At 47.0% G+C, this 17911-nt stretch overlaps 1 protein-coding gene across 2 annotated transcripts in view; it reads left to right on the top strand.

Moving 5' to 3' along the window:
* Positions 1 to 17911, top strand: part of tph2 (tryptophan hydroxylase 2 (tryptophan 5-monooxygenase)) — a 29789-nt gene that overhangs the window by 8078 nt on the left and 3800 nt on the right. For both annotated transcript variants that reach the window (XM_072710232.1, XM_023826399.2), the window contains 3 exons: positions 1971 to 2167; positions 7191 to 7326; positions 11173 to 11299. In XM_072710232.1, coding sequence (XP_072566333.1) covers positions 1971 to 2167; positions 7191 to 7326; positions 11173 to 11299 — 460 coding nt within the window. The remainder of the gene's footprint in view (positions 1 to 1970; positions 2168 to 7190; positions 7327 to 11172; positions 11300 to 17911) is intronic.

Raw genomic sequence — 17911 nt, 5'->3', positions numbered from 1 at the left:
ATGCGTAACCACAGAGACCTGTTGCATCCATCTGAATCTTGGAAGCTTGTAGTTTTGCCTGTGTTGTTGTTGTTGTTGTTGTTGTTGTTGTTGTTGTTGTTGTGTGTGTGTGTGTGTGTGTGTGTTCCTGCCAGCTGGCCATAGCAAAGCACACACATTTGAAAGATGAACACATGAATATCTCTGCTAACACAGCAAATGGTTCTTCTCTTTCCCTCTACCATTATGTCTTTATTAATTCATTTATATAAGTACAATTTTTGAGAGATTTAGCAGGTCTCTTGAGTGTTTATGAAAGTTATCAATGAAGATTATGTTTTCACATTTTACATAAGGAATCCAGAAATGATATGCAAGTGTTAAATAAGGTAGTTAACTGGAGAGTCCATTTTCTAATTATCTAATTAAGTATAATTAAATTGTCATTTGGCTGGAGAGCGCATAATTAAAACCTCTTAGATCAGTGATTAAAAAGACCAAACTCATATAGCTTATGCAAAGATGTGATCCTACCGATATGTCTGCACTCCCATCATTGTAGAAGATTCAAAGTGGGGGAGGTTTCTGGGCTGAGAAGCATCCAGAGCCTCCAGAGGACATTTTCACACAGCCTAGATCATAGAAAATGAGCTCCGTTTTGGGCTTGCTTTGATTTGTGCATTGTAGGGATGGTGTAATTTAAAACACGGCAGTGAAGAGTGAAACTGATACGGTACCACGACTGCAAGCTGACTCTGTGTTGATGTGTGGTACTGTCACAATGTTCACTGACAAAGGGCCCTTAGGCTTTGAAAGTATTCAAACATTATTCACCGCAAGTGTGGCCTGCAATCGGAAGCAGGTCAGAGACGTGGAATGGTGCTCTAGGAAGAGAGTCTGCAGATGCTGCAGTTTCCTGGCTTTGTAATTAACGTTTAATGATGAATCCCTCTGGAAAGAAGAGCGAACAGGAAGATCCACACGCAGATACAAGTGGCGTGGTGGATGGTGGCTACGTTGTCACTCGATTCCGCTGCCGAGGCGAAATATCGCGCCTTGAATGAAGCATGTGTGCTGATTTTTGGATGCCCGCGGCACATACGATACCGAACAGAACAGACGTCAAACTCATTTAGTGGAATGTGGAGCTATATGCTTTGTAAACAGGAAATACTGTGTTTCAGCTAGTTATAGTGTAATAAGCCGTCAGCCTTCCTACACGACATCTTTGTAACGCTCTATGGTGACATGCAAGTATAACGATAAAATAATGATAAAGAGTGTTAATCTAAAAGATACTGAAAAAAATTTGTCATTTAAACACCAAAATGTCTGAATACTCATGAATGAAAATTGCATTTAAAAATATGTTGCCCTGCAATCAAAAGCATTTGTCTGTCTAGCTATTTTTATTTTACATGGTGGCCAGATGGTTTTGGTCTTGTAGACCAGTTGGTGTGTAGACATCAATGAGCAGATTTTTAGTTATATAGGCAAAGGGGGTAATCAATACCTATGATGAGTGTATACTTCATCTGGTGGTCCTGAGTGTTTATCACAGGGAGGGTTCTTGAGGCCCATGTTCTAGGTGTAACAGGCCTCCCACCATCTGGAAGAAATTACTTCTAGGCTCTGACTATGTCAGAGAAAAAAAAAGGAAAAGTGAACATGCCTTGAAGGAATTACAAAGAGCCTGCTTTGCAGAGCGATTTATTCATTGCTGTTTTCTGTTTTCCTTCGCAGTCATGAGATTAGGTTAGGGGCAGGAAAAGAAAAAAAAACCGCAGACCGAGGTGGCTCGAGGGGATAAAGCCAGCCAATGCCTTTGCTCCACAGGAGGGGAAAACATCTCGGTCTGTGGAGAATAAACTCCAGCAGGGAGCTGAACTCACAGGATGCGACGACTGGCCCCCCAGGGAGAGCGGAGTCAGTGGGCGCCTACTTGTGCGTGTCCCTTATGTTGTTGTCCCTCTCGTCTCCCCACGCAACAGCGGACAGCCGATTCCCCGTGTCGAATACTCGTCTGACGAGGTGAAGACGTGGGGGGTTGTGTTTCGTGAACTGACCAAGCTCTACCCCACCCACGCCTGCCGGGAGTACCTGAAGAACCTTCCACTTCTCACAAAGCATTGTGGGTATCGGGAGGACAATATCCCCCAGTTGGAGGACGTGTCACTCTTCCTTAGAGGTAAATTCCAACATGCTACCTGTGTCGTCCATGTCAACGTCAACCTCAGCTTCTGAATTTATGACATGCAGGGATTTCTTTGACTGATCTTAGGTCTCTTACCCTTACCTTATCTTCGGTGTCTAACCAAAGGTTTTGACAAGAGACAAGAGAAATGTCTCAAGATTACTTGAGTTCTTGTCCTTGTTGCTATTATATCCTGTGTGTATATTTCATGTAAAACTCGGCCTGTGTGAGTGAAATTTATGCCACAGTCTATCAGAGGAGAAACAGTCATCAAACGGTGCCTTAGATTTTAATAAACAGCATCCTCTTTTCTGTTCAAAGAGGAAACAGGGGTAGCCGTCAATGAGTGGGGGCCCATCAAAATGAAGCCACACCGTTGCTGAAAGACCCCCCCCCCCCCCCCCAGATCGGACCAGAGCAAAATCCCCAAATGTGGGTGCCATTCATTCAAGAGAAACCTTAGTGTTATCTGGCTATCCTCTGTGGGGGGCACCGTGGTTAATGAGGCCGATTCAGAGCCATCTGGGTCGGCAGAGAGACATTGCCGTCTACAGAATTCATTCTCATTTTTTTGCAGCATGTCTCAGGGTAGTACAGAGGACAATGGAGCCCTTAAAAACAATCTAGAAGGTAGAAGCTTCTGTCCCCATATCCCCCACAGACCGAGGGAACTCTTATTCTCCTAGTACCTCAGCTGCCAAATTTATCTGAATCAGTTAGGGTTCTATCAGTTCCTACTGACTGACGCAGCGGTTCACTTTGAGTTCTCGCTGGCAGCTTCTGGATTACGAGTCTGTATCCATAATCACTCTGCAGCACAGTGCCCCTAAAACACAGGGCTGTCCGAATGGAGTCTGAGCCTGGATTTAGAGCAGTAGGATAAAGCCCTGGAAATAGCAGCTGGGAAAATTACCACAAGCCTGGAATCCCCTGACGGGAAACCGGGGAAGTAACCAACCAGGAGTGGATTAAGCCTGTCAGTTACTGACAGCGTAGGATCCCGTAGAAGCCGGTCCTTTTCTGACCCCTAAGACTGCGAGTGTATAGCCTGGTCTGCTACTTTCTATACCCAGATGTCTTCTCATGATCCCAGTGTACCTTCCCTTTAATATTTATGAGAACCTTTTCTGTAGCAGTGAAGTGTGAGTCAAATAATGCAATTAAAAGCATCATAGCCACACATGTGCCACACCAGGAAGCTCCAGCACTGCCGTCCCCCCAAAGTTCACCGCCCAGTTTCACCCTGAATTAAGGGGGATAATGGTAAAAACCGTCAATCTAGGTGATGGTGGCCAGAAGATGCCACTTGACCTTGCCAGAATCCACCACTGATGGCTGAACGTTTAACAGAATTGCAGTTGATGCCAACAGCCTTTGGAAAAATAACTTGCTTCAGCAGAGTGGTGAGCATGTTCACAGCTGCGGCTGAGCAGAGAGAATGCTGCATGCTCCATGAATTGCTCTCTTTTGACCTCTGGATGTGCCTCCAGGATCCGCGGCTAAAAACACATCCTGCGGACTTCCGTCCATGGAATGTTGCCTTGGCGTTAAGCGTATCTATTACGGAATAATTAACCTAACGAGCCAGAGCCGCTCGTACAGGCAGCGTTGATGACGGCCACCTGGCACAGGATGAGACTCGATTGTTCCTGTGGGCTGCGGGAACAGACAGGGCAAGCTTGCTTTAGCCGTCGCGCTTAGATAAAGTCGTATTCCTGTCATGGGGCTGTGGTTATGCCGTGGAGCTTTTGTGCGGAGAATAAACTTGCATTTTTGAAGCTGTAATAAGCCTGGAAATGTAGAAAAACAACTTTTACACAAATGTGAGTTTAAAGTGGCTGCGTCTTTTTTAGTTCTTACAACATTTTAAGAACAAGCACTACAACTGCAGCTGATTGACATTTGATGGTTTCAGAGTCGCTTTCTGGGAAATTTGCAGAGCTAAACTGGTGGGCCATCGAAGCCTCCAGACTATCCACAGCAGCACTTATCAATTTGGCATCACGCCTCTGCTTTCGGTGACCGTCGGGTTACACAGAAGTGCTGTTTACATCCCCCGTAACAAAGAATGATTGTTTTGCAGTTCACAAAGAATATAGTATGTTGGCTGGGAGGGCAGCAGGGTGGTTCAGTGCGTGGTGTAGTGGCCTCTCTCCTCCTGGGTTACAGGTTTGATTGCAGCCCACAGTGTCGTGTGTGTGGGGCTCACGTCCTCCCTGTTGCGTGGGTTTCCTCCCACTGTCCAAAGACATGCAGTGAGGTGAAATGTTCTCTCTGAATCGCCTATAGTGAGTGTGTCCTGTGATGGACCCACAGCCCGTCCAGAGCGTGTCCTGTGATGGACCTGCATCCTGTCCAGAGTGTGTCCTGGGATGGACCCGCAGCCCGTCCAGAGTGTGTCCTGTGATGGACCTGCATCCCGTCCAGAGTGTGTCCTGTGATGGACCCGCAGCCCGTCTAGAGTGTGTCCTGTGATGGACCTGCATCCCGTCCAGAGTGTGTCCTGTGATGGACCTGCATCCTGTCCAGAGTGTGTCCTTTTTCATTAGTTCCTGGGGTATCTCCAGACTCTCCTAGACTGGAGACAGGTGTGTCCAAGGTAGTACATTTGGACATGCATGGTGGGGACGTGTCCTTACCAATATTTTGGAAGTACAGCGTGTGTTTTAGGGGGCAAACGGTTCAGGGGCGATTTGGTCCCAACCAAAGTATAACCAAAACTACGCCCTTGGGTATGCAAAGCGTAACCAAGACAAATATGACTGTGCAACGAGTTGATACATTTTGCTTAATGGAACCGGTGCTGGCGGCATGTGGTGAGGACGACTACAAATGCAGGAATAAGTGAGATGGCTGCCGGACCCAGTGGGGCTGGGAAGACAAGAGGAGCCAGATCGCTTCTGCCAATTGGGGGGGGGAAATCTGCAGGAGAAATGCCGATGGCGACCCGAATTCACAGGGCCATGCATTTGTGCAGTGGATGCACCTTTCCTGGTGTGGGGGAGGTGTGCACTGTGCAGTGGATGCACCTTTCCTGGTGTGGGGGAGGTGTGCACTGTGCAGTGGATGCACCTTTCCTGGTGTGGGGGAGGTGTGCACTGTGCAGTGGATGCACCTTTCCTGGTGTGGGGGAGGTGTGCACTGTGCAGTGGATGCACCTTTCCTGGTGTGGGGGAGGTGTGCACTGTGCAGTGGATGCACCTTTCCTGGTTTTGGGGAGGTGTGCACTGTGCAGTGGATGCACCTTTCCTGGTGTGGGGGAGGTGTGCACTGTGCAGTGGATGCACCTTTCCTGGTGTGGGGGAGGTGTGCACTGTGCAGTGAATGCACCTTTCCTGGTGTGGGGGAGGTGTGCACTGTGCAGTGGATGCACCTTTCCTGGTATGGGGGAGGTGTGCACTGTGCAGTGCTTTAATGTTACAGAACCTTGTGCTCCTGTGAGGCGTCACTCCCAGCTGCAGGCAGATGTGCAAACTGAGCATGAACATTTTGGCTCCACCCATTGGCAGACCTCGCCTCGCATGTCGAGAGCCTCCTCCGTCACTCTTCTGCATATTCAGGGGGGAGGGTTCCAGGTTGAGATTGGGGGGGTGGCCACAGTGCTTCCATTCATGACCTATAGTAAAATGGGGTGTGAGATCTCCCTGATATTAAAACAATATTTCATTGGAAGGATCCACATTTAGCAGGTCAGGAGGGGCTTTCTAATTAAGGCCGTGCAGCGAGTTCCGTCACGCCACATTCTGCACCGGTCCTCCTCCGGGGGATGAATTCAGCCGTTGTCGCGGTGGCAGGCGGGAGACGGACTCTTTAAGAGACTGATCAGCCGCCTTCCCTCTGATGAATTGAGCGGCGCCAAGAGAATCATTTAAATGAGACTGCTGGCACTCGAGGCACTCGCGGGTCCCTGTGAATCATCACGGGACGCGGGGAGCAGCTGTGCAGAGTCCGCTGCTCCTGTATTATCTTAACGACGTGATTTCCTTTTGTTCCACTGAGTTGACAACTTGGCCCAACTTCCTCTCCTCCTATTTAGTCTTTCCTACAATAGCCATTCCCCCCCACCACCAGGGGTGTATACAGGGGCAGGGTCACAGGGTTGCCAGCACCAGCTGAAAGCTGATTGGCCCCTGGAAAGCCCCTCCCCTGTCACTCAGTGATTCAAAGCATATCATTGGTTAATAATAAGGTTGGCCCTTTGTATGAACTATGGCTCATCTTATGCCCCCCACCTTAAAAAAATTGTAGAATTGCCCCTGCCCGTGGGTATAGTTCAGCATACATGTGGCTTACAGTCCCTCACTGAGGCACAAGGTCCCATCTGTGATCTGCCCCTGTCCCCCCCCCCCATGACTCACCATGCCTTCCCCCAGAGCTGGCTGCTGCCCCCCATGCCGTGTTTGCGGTGGCGCTCACTGGGAAACTCTCCTTTGCTTTACTCAAATGTGTTGTTTTTTTGAGAGATATTTGTGATGGAAACACCCAGATGAATACAAAACCCAGTTTGATCTGGATTGCTTACTGGTCATCACAAGTCCTGTTACCATCATTCATAACAAATTATATAACCACATTTATATAACTGCATTGAAATTTATGCATTATAATTAGTATCTTTGAATCTGGTTATCAAAATAAATGTATACTATTTGTTGGTTGAGTGATTCTGTGAATTGAACATGTAGAATTTGAATGTGAATGGCAATAAATATAGAATTCAGGTGGGTCAGATGAAAATTATTTAATCCTGGTCCGAACTCTTCTTGTTTTTTAAGGTTGGAAACAGACTCTTGTACTCAGACATGCCCTTCTATGGTAAAAGTCCATATGCAATTGGCTGGGCGTTATGACTAAAATGAAACGATTGGCTCATATATGAAGCATGCTGGGTTCCCATTGGCTGAGGCCCAAGGGCTGACCCTCACTTCTAAAGCCAAGCATAATTTTCCATTAAGAAAGCACTAAAGTTGTGCTGACTGGCGCCCCCTGCAGGTCAATTTCCTTGTTTCTATTGCAGAACGTTCGGGTTTCACCGTGCGGCCCGTGGCGGGGTACCTGTCGCCCCGGGACTTCTTGGCTGGCCTGGCGTACCGTGTCTTCAACTGCACCCAGTATGTGCGGCACAGCAAAGACCCTCTGTACACGCCTGAACCGTAAGTGCTGACTGCGGAGAGATGGGCCGCATTTCATCTTACCGCCGCTGTAACTAAGCCCAACCAGCCGACTGTGATAGCGGGAGGATTGTGTTTCTGCCTCACATACTCGTGTTTTAGTTTAAATCGTGGGTTTAATAGGGGTTTCCAGCTGCCCAACATTATCAGAACTATCTGTTATCTGAAGATTTTTATTCGCCAAGCGCGTATCTGAATGTCCAATGAATTCTCCCTGTAGGTGGTGTTACACATGAAAACCTAAATACATACAATTGTATATAAACATGGCATTTATCGTTCTGCAAACAAACAGAAAAATAGGAAGTGAACACAGAGACAAGGTAATTTCAGAAGGTTACATGAGGTTATGGAAACATCTGAGGGGGGAGTGTGGTATGGAGGAGAAGGTAAGCGGCCAGTACAGCAGGAGGCGTTGTTTGAGCAGTAATGTTAGGCAGGTCCTCGTGTGCGAAGCCTGTTATGTTAACACATAACTGGATGGACGCCTGGCTTATTTTCATCATGTTTACACTGCAAAACTCCAGAGGATCCCAAAGCCTGGTTTCTGAAACTGATTCTCGGGACCCTGCAGACAATCCACATTTTTGCTACTGGGAGTTGGCAGGGAGCAAACATGTGGACAGTCTGTCAGGGAGCTGGAAGGGAGCAAAAATGTGGACAGTCTGTCAGGAAGCTGGAAGGGAGCAAAAATGTGGACAGTCTGTCAGGGAGCTGGGAGGGAGCAAAAATGTGGACAGTCTGTCAGGGAGCTGGGAGGGAGCAGAAATGTGGACAGTCTGTCAGGAAGCTGGGAGGGAGCAAACATGTGGACTGGCCAAGGGACTGTGGTGGGCAACACTGTTCTAAAGGACAAACTGTCCCTGTCTCTGCACTGGAATCACAATGCTGTAGCAAAAATTCCGTAATTGCACACTCAGGATACGGTAACCAACATGTATTATTGCACATTTGCACAGCTCTGTGTGTGTGTATATATATTTTTAAGCTTTTTCTTTTTTTTTTTAACTTTTTTCTGTCTATGGTTCTTGTCCCTGTCTTAGTATATTGTTCACATTGTTATATTATCACTATTTAAATGTCTGTTATATTCATATTTATATTCTATTTATCACTGTTTCTTACACAATGACCAATGAGATCGAAATTTCATCTCAGTGTGTGACCCATGGATCTTACAGCTGAAGATGACAATAAAGATACTTTGACTTAATACTGACGTAATCAAACTGAGGTCACACCACCCAGCTCTGAAGGGCAGAAACGGAACCACACCGACCTGCATCTGGAGAGATACAATAATATTCTGAGGTAATATTTTGCATGGAACCAGGTCAGACGGCGGTATATGAATCCGGACTGCTCTGCGGGCTCTGAGATTTCACATTAGCTGTGGTGTGTGATGTAAATCAACAGGCAATGGGGAGTGACTGAAAACAGAAGCGTTTGGTTTCCATGGAGAAGCACATTTTTCAACAGAGATGGGAAATACATCTGGAAAACTGAATGACCATGGAGACTGAGGAATAATATAAATTCTATATGTGTACTACTGTACACCCAGGTCAAGCGCCTTGGGGTGACTCTGTTGTGAAAGGCGCTATATAAAAATAAATTGAAATGAATTCAATTTATGGGTTCACCATGACTCAGTAGGCTCACGCCTCCGGAGTTATGGGGTCAATTCCCTTCTGCGCTCTTTGTGCATGGAATTGTGTGTGTGTATGTTCTCTGCTACTCAGTCTAAGTCCTCTGCTCCAAAGACATACGATCAGGAGATTTGGCATCTATAAATCGCCCATCTTGTGTGGGTGTATGTCCCCTGCTCAGTTCTAGACTCCAGGCTCACTGAGACCCTGTACTGGATGAGCATTTATGGAATCTGGACAAGTAGTTAACTTTATACATAGAGTTAGCTGTCAGAAGCTGCTTTATGCATCATCAGTGTGGGACACGCAAAACAGCGATGCAGTGCTACATGTTTGCGATTAAATCTTCAGAGCTACAGCTACGTGTAAAATATCACCTCTCTGGGAAACTGAAAATGTTTATTTACGCAGGAGGCAGAGCAGTGTCAGGAATAATCGTTCCAAATAATGTTTGTCGACCCTGAATTTGTGTGCTTTGCTGCGTAGGTTTGGAGAATTTAGATGAAGTGAACTAGCTCTTACGCTGTTGACATTTCATACATAATTTATTCGATTAACAAGAGATCCAGAGGAGAAGACAATTTAATTTTAAGTTTGTCGCTCAGATGAGAGGTTTCAAAATGAAATTTAAAAGGAAGTGTTAGATGGGCTAGAAAGCACACAGTGTGGTGAAGCGCAGTGATAGTGCAGGAAGTGAGACACACAGTGGGGTGAAGCGCGGTGATAGTGCAGGAAGTGAGACACACAGTGGGGTGAAGCGCGGTGATAGTGGAGGAAGTGAGACACACAGTGGGGTGAAGTGCGGTGATAGTGGAGGAAGTGAGACACAGTGGGGTGAAGCGCGGTGATAGTGGAGGAAGTGAGACACACAGTGGGGTGAAGCGCAGTGATAGTGGCGGAAGTGAGACACACAGTGGGGTGAAGCGCGGTGATAGTGCAGGAAGTGAGACACACAGTGGAGTGAAGCGCGGTGATAGTGCAGGAAGTGAGACACAGTGGGGTGAAGCGCGGTGATAGTGGAGGAAGTGAGACATACAGTGGGGTGAAGCGCGGTGATAGTGCAGGAAGTGAGACACTCTCGATCACTGTGGTGAAAAGGAGCAGCTTGCTGAGCCGAGCAGACGGACGTCTCACTTGTCTCAGATTGCAGCCGTTTAATGCTGATTAATGAGAAATTAATCTCGCCATGACCCAGCTTTTACAATTACGTTCCCATTAAGCTCTGACAATTCGGGTTATTGATTTTTAAACAGTCATTTCGTCACTGGCGCAGACATATGGAATGGCGGCGGACGCGAGATGAGGCCTTGCTGGTCCATCAGCCATCCGTGGACGGCTCATCTTCAGCTCTGCTGCTCTTACGGATGCCCTCTCAATGCTCATGTTGCCTCCACTGCCTACTTACATTTAAAAAACCCATTTACTGAGTTTAAATCAGTTAGAAGCAGCCCTCAGGTTAACATGTGATCATTTTCCTTACATCTGTCATCCTGTGCATGTTCTGTGCAATGGGAAAAACCATCAGTATGCTTGTTCTTTATTATGTAAATAAAATCACATAAAATGGTAGGTACAAGTAATGGATTCTTCTCTAATGAATGCAGCCTGTGGCCTGAAAGCAGGACAGCACCTGTTAGGCTAATCTGATTAGTCCGTTATGGCACGTTCATCCCCAGAATGGCTTTCGTTATTATGTCTCTGTTCTCTCCATTTGCAAATCCCGTGGACGGCATCATTAATTGAGATAAATATCTATGCTCTGATTAAATTCGAAGCCTTGGAGCGGGGGGTGGGGGGGCATGCGTGTTCAGTAAATGGACGTGCTCCCCACGACGACTTTTCACGAGGCAATGGGATCGTTTTAAGAGAACAGACATCTCTCCAGGCTTGAATGTCAATGGAGTGTTTTGAATGGTTTCGGAATCCTGTAAAGAAGCAAAATCGCCAGCTGGCTGTAGGCTCTGTGTGGAGATAAAGTCCCTGTTCTGTCGTAACATAGAGGTGCTGTTTTATGAGGGCAGGAAGGCAAGTGGACAATTCCAGGTGACTTCATTTAAGGATCCATGCATTTCCAGCTCAGCAGGCACTGCCCATTGTGTGTGACGTGATGTGCATCCCCATCCCACACCGTCTTACGGCCCATCATGTGACACCCCCTGGTGGCTCTGTCTTCTTCCAGGGACACGTGCCACGAGCTACTGGGACACGTCCCTCTGCTGGCGGATCCCAAGTTCGCCCAGTTCTCCCAGGAGATCGGCCTGGCCTCGCTGGGGGCGTCGGACGAGGACGTACAGAAGCTGGCCACGGTGAGCCCCCCCACACGCCTTCACACCGGCCATTAAGTCACCAGCAGGGGGCATGGCACTTAAGGGCACTGAATGCTAACCACATTGCTGGCAATTCTGGATGTATGTATCCGCTGTTGTACCTTTGAACTAGGTATTTAATCTTCTACAAAGTTTTGCTGCTGGAAACATCTAATTGCTTACCTCAAATACCTAACATGATAAGTAATATCTGATATTTACGTGGCGGTAGCCATGATATCATCATAAGATCAGGGGTAAATTATATAAATGATTATACAGTTCAGTGTGAGCCAACGTTTGGAAAATAAAAATAGAAAAACATAAAAGCAATGTAAGACTTAAGTATTAGAATAATCATAGCCATATAGTAATACAATAAGATGTTAGTTGTGAGTGTAGTTGTTAATTAACAATAAATTCAGAATATCTTACCCACAGTCATGTCTTAAAAGCCATTCAATCCCCATTGCTGATCTCCCACATACACTCTATATAATGCCATCATGAACATATCGTCTGGCTGGAGATAGCGCCCAGTCATTGTGTACTATCTGCATTGCTGGACGCCGTGGCGATTTCACTGTGAGTCAGCCATAATTAGTGCACGTTAACTTCTCTCACAGTAATTACTATTAACAGGCCAGCGGCCGAGTTCAGGCACAATTTCATCTGGGGGTTTAATTAACAGCGCTTCAGTAAATCAATTTCCTCTAAATGTGTTTGTTTCCCGAGAGGATTTCATAGGGGCGGATGAGCCGGGCGTGAGATCAGCCGGTGCGTGTGAGGCGCGTGTGAGGCGCCGTGTGGCTTCCTGCGACGGAGGAGCCGTAACAGGCCGTGGTGCTGTCTGGGCCAGCCGACAGGGCGATTAGCACTGTGCAGGGGCGTCTAGTAGCCTTAAATAGGACACCTCATTTTCCTTAATGACTGCCGCGCTCACTGGTGCACAGGTGCGGCTGCCTCAGGTGTGTTGGGGGACGGGGAGGGGGGGCAGCGTGGTTCAGCTCAGCCTCCTGCCCTCAAGATCTTTCCGGCACAGAGCAGAATAATTGCATCTTCTCCCATGTTCCCGGCTGTTTGAAAGATTCCCGAATAAATCCGCAAGCATTAACGGAGCTCGCGGTGATGCGGACACAGCGTGGTGGATGTTTTGTCCGCCGCGTTGTTCTTCTTCGGTGTATTGATGGTGCAGGATTAATATTCGCCTCCTGAATGTCCACCTGTTTCCGGGCGAAGACGCTGCACCGCTGTGCATTTCACAGATGTTCTGAGGGGCTGTAAACAGACTCACACAACGGGAAGGTCGACAGGCACAGATTGTTCTTGTGGAGCCCCCCCCCCAATATCCAAATCCGGTTCAGCTGTGTGGATTCGGTTATGCACCGTGATAATTTCATTACGATTCAGGCTTAATCCCCTGTCTCTGAACAACACTTTCATCCTCTAGCTTGCGTTTAAACCCTTTGCCCCCCCACCCCCACATTAATGGAAATTAAGCAGACAGTGTCTCAGCGGCGGGTGTCACGGATTGAGTGACAAAGCTGACCGCGTGAGGCGAAGCAGCGGTAGAGGTCTCTGCGACTTCAGAGAGCGAGCTGGAAAGATTGGACAATCTACGGGTGAGCGAGACGTTATGGATTGGGGGTCCTGAGGCAGTGATTTGGCCACAGTGGGGCCCACCTGAGAGAGGCCAGCTCCAAAGGCTGCATGAGACAATGCTTTGCTTCCCTTAACTCGTATCAGAGTGCAGAGGAGCTACGCAGTGCTTAAGAACAGGCTGGCTGGGTGTGGGACGCAGTGTTGCCGTGGGTAAATAGATTTCACTGTCTACAGTGATGGCGTGCTGCACAGTGGGGGCTTTTTAGAGCGACAGAGCACTAAAAACACATCTATGCAATAGAACCTTCCTCTGCTTTTGCTGACTGCAAAAATTCGAGGGTCAAATTTTATGTTGCGATAAGCAGGATTTTTCCGTTGCCACTGCACCGAATTAGCAACGGATAACAGGGAAGCAGAATTGTGTGGAAGATGGGGCAATAGCACTGACCCCAAGTGAAGCTCTTCACGTCTGCTTTTTGACACGGCAGGCTGTTTGAACCTTTGTGCGGCTTCCAGTACAATTTGAAGCTGCGGAATTCGAAACCAATGTTTCTCAGCGCTGTCCTTGGCGACCCCGAGACAGTACATGGTTTTGCTCCTTCCCAGCTCCCAGCCAGTGAAGAACACCGAATACCTGATAAAAGTGTATTAGCAGCTGAGAGGGAGCAAAAATGTGGGCTGTCTCGGGGTCCCTGAGGAAGGGGTTGTGAAACTCTGGATTAGACAATTATACTTTATACTGATAATAAATAAATTAATTTAATTTTTTAATTTAAAAGAAGCAAATAACGAAGAAAGCATAATGATGCTATATTTATCTATCATCAGTTCATTATCCATGTAAAGCAGGTATACATAAACCTCAGCCATCGCAGACACAAATGTAACTCAGGAAAACGAGCTGGAGAAGCACATTAGCATGTCTGAAACTGCAGCAGAATGAAGTGCCCCACAGCTATGAGGGGGCCACCACCAGGGGGCAGCAGAGGGGCAGGTGGAGAAAGGGTTGCTTCATAGCTGGGGGAAATTAATTTAAGCCTGACAGGAGATGGGGGCTCTGCTCTCCCGCGGCACTCACGCTTCCGAGTTTCCACACGAGAACGTTGCCGGGAGCGGGCCACACGCTTGCCTTCCCTGCCTCTCTCTTCCCTGTCATTTTTGACGGTATTCCCGCGAGTGATGGTTGTGTTTTCTGCGTCTAAATACCCCCCCCCCCCCCCAAGAATAGCTTTGTGTATGGGGGAGGGGTACTCCTGGGTTCAATAGCCAAGTGCCAATTATTCCACTTTCTACGGGCACAGCTGTAGGAGCCAGATAAGGTTGCTGAGAGGTGCGATGCTTTTAAGGAACAGCAGTCATGTGACCACTGCACACTGCATCCCCATACTGGCAGCTCTTCAGGCCCTCAGTCGGCATGGACACCAGGGAAATATGGAATATTCCAGAACACATAAGTATGAATACTAAGGGCATAGCTAGCTATTCATGTTGCATATTTGTGTTGAATTTCTTAATTACTTGTCAGTGCTAATCAGACCTGCACAGCTTATCCTAATGCAGAGTAACCAGTCAGTGCTTGAGATAGACCCATGTCATAACGGAGCTGTTTCATGGTATGGTTTTGATGGGCAGGGTTATGATTTTTCATTACCGCCTGCCTGAGCCTGAATTTTACACCGTTTACACCGGTCTGCCAATTGAAAGGAAACTAGTTTGTGGTACTTTTTCTTCCTGTGCTTTATCATCTATACTATTTTAGCATTCATGACAGTTTGTAAGCATTTCAAACATAACTCTAGCTCTGACTATGTTAGTCCAAGTTATTTTGTGCCAAATCAGTGTGTTAACTGAATAGATAATGTGACATTGTGTTATTAACACCCTTTGTCAAATGGTGTTATTCTGCTACAAAATTATGTGAAAATTTTTTTTCCTACTGTGGTCATTCTTTTTACTTTACAAATTATTATCACCCAGTGTGTAGTATAATGAGAAACGGACTGACCCGAAATGTGTTTCGAAGATGCTGTAATAGTGTCGTACCTTAGGCGAGTTCCATGAATCTGGATATTACGGAACGACGAAGACACGAAAACATTACATGATAAGGGCCCCTTAATGGGGGGGGGAGGGAGGAAATGGACTCAACTTATAGGGGGGGAACCCAACTTATAGGGGGGGAACCCAACTTATAGGGGGGGAACCCAACTTATAGGTCCTCTTTGGTACATCTTGCTGAACGGGGACCAAACCCGTGATTTTACTACCTGGCTAATCGAGAGCAAATAAATTTTGTGGGTGGGATGGGTGAGTGAGGGGGTGTTTAAACTGTTTTACTACATGGCTACATGCCTGATATGATGGCTTTTTCAATGAGCAGCAGGGTGAAGCAGATGGGGGGGTTTAGTGGGTTGCCCCAATCTTTGATGACTGGCACGTAACGGCGTTAAAGTAAAATCCCAAACTCGCTCGGCAAGTACCTTGGGGACAGCGCCCTGGGTGACTGGGGCAAGGACGCGCGCAGGGCTGTAACTCAGGCTGCGCTCTCGGTGACTAATGCCGGCCTGTCAGACTGGGGTACGTTTAAGGAACACTGAAATATGGCCAGGAAGCCACCGTAAAGCAAAATACTTTATGCCTCCTGTTAAGTTCGGGGAAGCGTTGGAGACGAGAAGGCCTGAGGCCTTCTTTAATGAAGCCGTATTGCCTCTCGGAAAGCTGCCTGCCCTTGTCATGTGAGATATAGGATGCGAGAGTCAAGACATTTTAGCTATATGGTTTGAATTAAATCTTTAACCATCTGCAAATGAAAAATTTTAAATGAGCCCGGAATTGCACAAAAAATGATGCTCCATGTTATGGAGTAGGCACTGAGCAGTGGGCTGCAGGGTTTCCGGCTAAGACACAAAAGCGGGGATTAATGGAGCTTGAGGAAACGGTAAGGAAGCCGACCTCACGGGGCGCCGCGAAATCCGAACGGTACGGTTTGGATCACAGCTTCCCTCTACTCTGGCCACTCTGCTGTAGACTCACGACATTTATTCTGGGGAGAGAGACGGAGAAAGAAGGAGTAACTTGGGATCAGAGTGTCAAAAAGGCAAAACTGAGTGATTAAATCACCAAATGCATGCAATTCCAGAGACTGAAAGTACTCAAGTGGTGAGTGATCTGCTTATGCAACTAACACCGATTATAACTGAAGTATGTGACAAGGAGGTTAATAAGGATGAGCTGCTTTTCTTGTGTTTTTTTCTGTGATCAGACGTTTACAACACAGCTCTTATAGACCTGCACCCAAACGCATTTCCACAACATATTTTGTTTTTTGAAAGGCGTTGCGTCTGCCAGTTCTGGCATTTTAGCTGCATGACAATGGAATTGCTGATGCAAGAGCGTGCTGCTCTCCAATCCCTCTGGTGGGATACTTTAGGGTGGCAGGGGCTTGGGAAAGTGCTTCCAAATGTACTGTCACATCCCTGCAAGCCTCTGCCTGGAACAGAAGCATCGCTCACCTTCAGAAAATCACAGAACACCATCCTGTCACAATAATGATAGTCAACGCTAACAGGCAGTCGGCGACACATTCTGTTCACGCTATTTATATTTTAAATAGCGTAACTGAATATATAATTAAAGCCAACAGACAACACACATGAAATAATACAACGTTAAAGCTAAGCGTTAGAATATAATATTATATAAACCTAAACAATAAACCTTATGTCTTACACTTGCAGAAAAAGCATGCAGCCCTGGTACAGATTTGTTCCCCAAGATACAAAAAACAATAAAGTTTCCCCAATGGTACAACAATGTTCCTCAGGGTCCATTTCTGTACCTTAAAAGTTACATTTAACTACAGCTAGGGTACAATTGGCAGACCCTTGAGGGTACAGCCCCAGTGATAAGTAATTGTTACTTTTTTGTGTCCTAGTGCATTGGAGCTCCATTCTTATGGCTCTGTGGTTGGTTTAAACTAAAGGAGATACAGGGAAGAAGATGCAATATCAGTAGTTTCCTGTTGTACTTGTGTACTTGGCCAGAAGGTGAATGTGACTCAAAGCAGGGCGCTTAAGCGCTGATTCACGGAACCTTCTTCTATCTTTCCGGGCAGATCTGGTATGGAGGCTTCGAGGGAGGGACCCCAGACTGCTGATGGCTCGTTCACTAAGGGGCGGGTCTTACCTATCTCCCTCCTACAGGGATATGTCGGCCCCTGGGTGTTACGGATAAAGGCTATTAGCAGGATGGACTCGCTTTCTCGCGGCGGATGGGGCTTTTGTTTGGCAATGTCTGCAGGGAGCACCTTTCTTCCTGAATGAAAGTAACTGAGATGTTACATGAATCGCAGCTTCTCCTGTGGGAGCCGATACCGTGACGCGGAAGCTAAACTCAGGCTGGGGCTAATTGTTCTCTTTGCCTCCTGCCTGATAGCGAGGTCGTTCCTCGGAATTATTCTTTTCTATTGGCAGCAAACATACCTGGGTGGCATCCCAGTTCAGCTAGGAGGGAGAGGCTGACCTATGGAGGTGAGGGGATAAGCTTCCTGAGCTGGGTGATATTTCCCGCGTGTGATGTTCTGCATGTGCATGTCCACATGTCACATGACTGCGGGAAGGCAGTCAACGCCAAACGAAGGCTACGAGGCGCAGGGGGAGGAGTGACAACAATATGTCTCCCCCATCAGTAGACCGGATTCTCTCAGGCTGCGCAGGTGCTTGTAAAATCGTCTCAGAGAAATTCATGATTGAACCTTTGAGACTCGGCAGTTGTGCCAAAACTGATGTGCAAGATGGCGGCAAGATGGTCTCGCTAGTTCCTTTGTGGGATTTTTCAATGACGATCCATCTTGATCAGCAATGAACAAAAGTAAGATAATACATGCAAAAGCATGTTTTAATCATTCAGAGAATAAGACAGTAACTTAAACAGAGTTTAATTGTGAAACATCTACATGACAGAATTACATAATAAATATTAATGTTAATAATATTTATGGTAACTCCTGCC

Source organism: Paramormyrops kingsleyae, chromosome 1, assembly GCF_048594095.1.
Source record: "Paramormyrops kingsleyae isolate MSU_618 chromosome 1, PKINGS_0.4, whole genome shotgun sequence".
NCBI classification, from domain to species: domain Eukaryota; kingdom Metazoa; phylum Chordata; class Actinopteri; order Osteoglossiformes; family Mormyridae; genus Paramormyrops; species Paramormyrops kingsleyae.
The sequence above is the reverse complement of the archived record's forward strand: the minus strand, read 5'-3'. Positions and strand labels throughout refer to the sequence as shown.